The following is a 5764-nucleotide window of genomic DNA, read 5'->3' on the forward strand; positions in this document are numbered from 1 at the left end:
ATTTCAAATAGTTAATTTGATACTAATATCGATATATTTTTGTCAAATTTTTATGATATCTTCAAACATATATTTTATTCAAAAATAAAAACATTATCGCTTTCTCAAAATCACATAAAGTCATATTATAACATCGACCGAGATAAAGAATAAAATGAAATATTAAAAATCACGATGTATCTCGCTGCATTGCGTGAGTACGCTTCTAGTATATATATATATATATATATATATATATATATGTATGTATGTCTAAACAAATGAGAACTTGGCAGTTTGTGATAACTGTAAAAGTCTAATGTTAGCCAATTATTTGAGATAATTAGGATATTCTTAAATAAGCTGAAGATGCTAATTTAGTAATTTGAAAGGAAATACGTAATTAATTTTTATTACCTAATATAATCACCCACATGACGCCTTAACCAAACCCAAACCCAAACATCCCCCAAAACACCCCAAACATGACACCTTAACCACATTCTCAGAAAGTCAGACTCCAATTCCGATAAAATGTATCACAATGTGTATTTTTCAAAGTGTATCAAGTATCATTATTTTATGAAATGTATCACAGTGTGCATTTTCATTGTTTTGCAAAGGATATCACATTGTGCATCTTCTATTTATATTGAGTATCACAGTGGTATTGTTTGTATATATATATATATATATTAACATAGTCGATTTTTTTAGGTATCATAATGTATCTTGTGTTCGCTGGAATAAGATTGGCCTGAGAGAGGAGAGAAGAGATTTCTAAAATGTCCTTTAATTAAATTTGAAGTCAAAATTTTTAGTTATCACAAATTATTGAGTTCTCCCATGAATGTCCCTTTATATATGTATGTATGTATGTACAGAGAGGTGCAAATGAGAACAACAACCAAATAAGATAACACAAAAAAGCCAAATCACGTGCAAAACCATATGTGGTTTTATAGTAACCCTCAACGCAAAGGTGTGCGGGGAACGTGGCCCACGACCTCAAGTCATGGCCAAAGTCAAGTGAATCGCATGTAATTTTACACGTATATTAAACAAAATAACACGTGATTCAATGATTTTATTATTCTCTTATTTGGTTATTATTCTCGTATGAACCTGACTCTCTCTCTCTCTCTCTCTCTCTATATATATATATGTATATGTGTATGTATGAGAGAGAATTCAAATGAGAAGAAGGTCAAAATATAAGAACACAATAATACCATGAAATATCATACAAAATATACAATATGGATGTTGTTATAAAATAACCGACATAAAACAACAATAGAATGGAGAGAATGAATATGTAATTCTCATTAATCAAAATCCCTTTAAATAGGGATGTGATACAAATAGATAGCTACGATATATATTAGTTATAATTTATCTCTAATATGTTTATCTCTATCTATATCATCATATCTTTTAGACGATAACACACTTATCCTACAACACTCCCCCTTGTGCCGAGTCAAAGGAGTGATGGTGCACAACTGTTGTCTCGTTAAAACCTTACACCAAAATAAAAACCCAGTAGAAAAAAATAAAATTAGGAAGAAGAAAGAGTACAACGCACCAGTTTCTTTACAATACATAGACTTTTCCTTTTAGTCTAACATTCTTTAGGTTCGTACATTAATCATGAGTGTTAGGAAAACAACATGGTATATAAATTGTTGTCTCGCTAAAACCATATACCAAGGAACAAAATCCAATGGGAAAAATAAAACCTTGGATAAAGGAAAGAGCAAAACATATCAATATTACATATATAGTAGACTCCCCCTTTTGTCTAATATTCCCCCTGATACGTACATTAATCAAGGGAGTTTGGAAATTTTCCTCATTCCAATGTTTTTCATATGTTTCTTAAATGTGGCCTTAGATAGTGATTTGGTAAACAGATCAACCACATTCTACTCATACCTTACTTGATTCACTTGAAGCTTAAGGAGAGTATGTTGTTGCTGATTATAGAAATTTTTTGGCAAAATATGGTTTGTATTATCACTCTTGATATATCCTACTTTCATTTGTTTGATACAAGCTGCATTATCTTCATATATGCATGTAGGATTTTGAGTGGTTGAACTTAAACCACTAGCCCCTCTTATATGTATAATGACAGACCTTAGCTATATACACTCTTGAACCGCCTCATGTAGAGGAATAATCTATAAAATGGTTTGAGGAGGTAGCTACAAGGGTTTGCTTGATAGATTTCCAAGAAATCGCCATGTTCCCAGTTGTAAAAACATATCCTGTTTGGGAACGCCCTTTGTGTGGGTCAGAAAGATATCCAACATCAGCAAAGCCTACTATTATATCATTTGGGGTTTCACTGTATGGGATAACGCTTTCTTTGTTAATACTTTTAATAGGTATTGTAACCCCATTTTTTTCTAGTTGAACTCAAGAAAATCAATGAGGCTATCACTGACCTAAGATGGGTCACTGTTATGCAAGAACTCGTTGAGTTCGATAGGAACAAAGTCTGATACTTTGTCCTTCTAACAAAATTGTGATAGACACCAAATAGGTTTATTGCAAAATTGTGACAAACCCATACCTTTCAAAGTAAAGCATTGTACGGAGTCACTCATTTGTCTCCAAACGTGTTTACCTACTTTATGAAAGAAGACTGCTCATATACAGTAAAATGACTGTATGGTGCAACAAAGGACAAGCTATCCTCTAAAAACTTGTTACGTGTTTTGTACCTTCTGAATTACATTTAATGCAATGAGTATAAATAGTTGAGTAGTTCTCTTCTCAGTTATTATCTTCCTCCTCTAATCTTACCCAAGAAGATATTTATCTCTCTACTCTCTGTCTAAGAGAAAGACCCACTTTAACAAGTGAAGAACACATTACTTCTTATCTTATTTCTTGTATCAAGTATTTTCTTATTGCTATCTGTAATTTTGTGTGTATCTTTGATTGTCTAGATAGGTTCTCTATCTTATCTCTTCCGCAAACAATCTGTAAAAATATGTATTGATCTTTTTATCAATATATATTTTTAAAAGTGAAAGTTGTTGTGTTTGTATTCACCCCCATGCCCTTCCACAAATTGTTACCTATAAACTCTTGTGGATCCGACTGGGACAACAGTAAGTCTTATTTTATACATTTGAAAAAAAATAGTTAATTTTGAATCACATGATTTTGACGAAATTTGTATTTTTTTTTCCTTTCAAATATTGCTTTAAAACAATGAATTCTTTAAATAAAAGTTTAAACACTTATTTTAAATGTATTAAAAATAAAATATTTTATAAATAAAAATTTAAATTATATTAAACTTAAAAATATGGTAAAATTTGAATTTTTAAATAAATGCCTTAAATAACGTTTGTATAACTAAATTACTTTTTATGTCCTTATTTATTTATTTTTAAAATTAATTATTTAAGATATTATTTTATTTTTAAAATTAATTATTTAATGAAATTTATAATTTATATTCATTCTCTTTTCTTCTTAAATACGTATCGTTCTAGTATAAACCCGATTTTATTACATTATTGTGAATGGTATTATCACGTTAAGACCATAATTAGAGAACCAACTTCCACCCTTAAAAAAGATGACACATCGATATAGAAATATTTATTAAAGAATAAATACATTTTAATTTATAATATTTTAAAATACATGTCTTAAAATATCATTGAAATCTAGAGAGAATGGTCGAAACAAAATCCTTCATTGCTTTGTAAGAACAACCTTTTTCAATCTCGACACTTGCTCTTATCCGTTCCCCTAATTCACTTGCTTTTCTTCTCATGACTTCTCCTTTTCCATCTTCGGTTCTATTCAACACCACCTCGATCACTCTCCTCACATCCTCTTTTTCGATCCTACTATGGACCCCACTCGTCAACACCACACAAACACCCATCTCCTCGACCAACATCTTCACATTATACCCTTGCTCCGCTGCCAACGGCCACCCGATCAACGGTACACCCTGGCTCAGACTCTCCAACACTGAGTTCCATCCGCAATGACTCAAAAACGCTCCAGTGGACCGGTGGCATAATATCTCCAATTGAGGCGCCCATTTGTGCACCACCAATCCTTGTTTTCCAATCCTATCCTCAAAACCCAAAGGCAACCATTCGGTTCGAAACTCACCTTTCGGATCGAACCCAATTGGCGGTCTGATGACCCAAATAAAAGGCGTCTTGCTCTCTTCAAGTCCTCTGGCTAATTCCATCATTTGGGTCTCGCTTATTGTGTTCTGAGACCCAAATGAAATATAGAGCACGGATCTTGGAGGATGTGAATCCAACCATTCAATGCATTTTTCGGGTTCGACACCGGGTCGTTTTCCGGATCTTGAACCGACAAGACCCGTATCCGAACCCGTATTCCCTTTCAACATTTTTGATGGGAGGAGTGGCCCAATACACCAAACAGGGAGTTTTATGTAATTACGCAACACCTCCAATCCAAATGCTTCGATATCTTCAACTGTATTACACAACCAACCATCGGAATGTAGAGATAAAGAGATTTGGTGTTGGAAGAATCTGGACCATTCATCTTCACCGTCAGCAGCTCTAAGATACGGGTGGAGCTGCATGACGGAAAACCGACAAGATTCCGGGAACCCAGGCACCGAAAACTCGTCGTGATTTCCACCGTCAGCCAGATTCCGATGAGGGAGATTCAACCAAACGGAAGCATATGCGGCGGTGCCGTACGCTCCACAGGTGGTGAAGGTGTAATTAACAGTACCAAAAGATCTGGCTACCTCATTAGCCCAACTCATGAACGAATCTGAAATTATGCATAAAGGAACCGTACCTTCTTTTGCGATGATGTCAGAGATGAAGCCACAAAAAGGGGATTGGAGGGCGGTGGAGGCATAGAAGAGTTTGATGATTTGATTAAAGGCTAAGCCGTCGGTGTTCTCAGAGTTGGGAGGAAGGCCATGATCGGAGCTGTGAAAGGGGAGCGATATRAGGTGGATTTGGGTGGGGGGAGAAGGGCGGTTGGAAATGGCGGAKCGGAGGTAGTTGATGTTGAGAGGGCTGTTGACGATGGAGATGGTGAAGATGGGATTATGGTGGAGGATCTGGATGGCTAATTCTAAGAAAGGTATGAGATGACCTTGTGCCATGAATGGTAGCATGATTATGTGTCTAGAATTAGCAGGTGGAGCTACTTCTTCCATGGCTGGTGTTGCTCTCTTTGGTTATGGTGTTTGTGTTAGGTTTGAGGGTTTGTTTATATGTTACATCCCTTCCCATAAAAACAAAACGGTAATCACATGATATACGTTTAGGAGTGTTTGAGAATATTTATTAAAACAACTCAATAATAAGCACTTTTGAGTGTTTGGATAAACAACTTATATCGATGATAAACCGGTAATAAGAAGTTTTTAAAAAAGTTAAAGTCTTTTGACTTATAATAATTTGATAAGTGCTTTTATAAAAAAATACAAGTTGTTTTAAATAATCAATTCCAAACACCCCCTAAACCAGAAACATTGGTATTATCAGTAAGATTTTACGTTGAGTTGGAGATTATTTTATTTATATTTATACGATGGTTTGGTTGTTACGATATAAATGAGATATAAATGAATCAATTATAGATACATGTGATGTGAGTGAAGATGATTCTTGTGGTTTGTCAGCCCGATATGTTGCTTTCTTACCGTCCTTGAAATTGAGGAATCTTGAAAGTATTAACGATGTTAGGATTGGATGATAATTAAATTAAGAATTATAAAAAGGTTAAAAATTCGTGTGAATCG

At 34.2% G+C, this 5764-nt stretch overlaps 1 protein-coding gene across 1 annotated transcript; it reads right to left on the reverse strand.

Moving 5' to 3' along the window:
• Positions 1–3590: 3590 nt before the first annotated feature.
• LOC112518299 (UDP-glycosyltransferase 92A1-like) lies at positions 3591–5277 on the reverse strand. The gene has a single exon (XM_025125948.1). It carries the CDS (start codon positions 5174–5176, stop codon positions 3662–3664), a length of 1515 nt encoding a protein of 504 aa, XP_024981716.1. The 5' UTR covers positions 5177–5277; the 3' UTR covers positions 3591–3661.
• Between the last annotated feature and the right edge of the window lie 487 nt (positions 5278–5764).

This window comes from Cynara cardunculus (genome assembly GCF_001531365.2).
Source record: "Cynara cardunculus var. scolymus isolate 2C chromosome LG 9, CcrdV1, whole genome shotgun sequence".
NCBI lineage: Eukaryota > Viridiplantae > Streptophyta > Magnoliopsida > Asterales > Asteraceae > Cynara > Cynara cardunculus.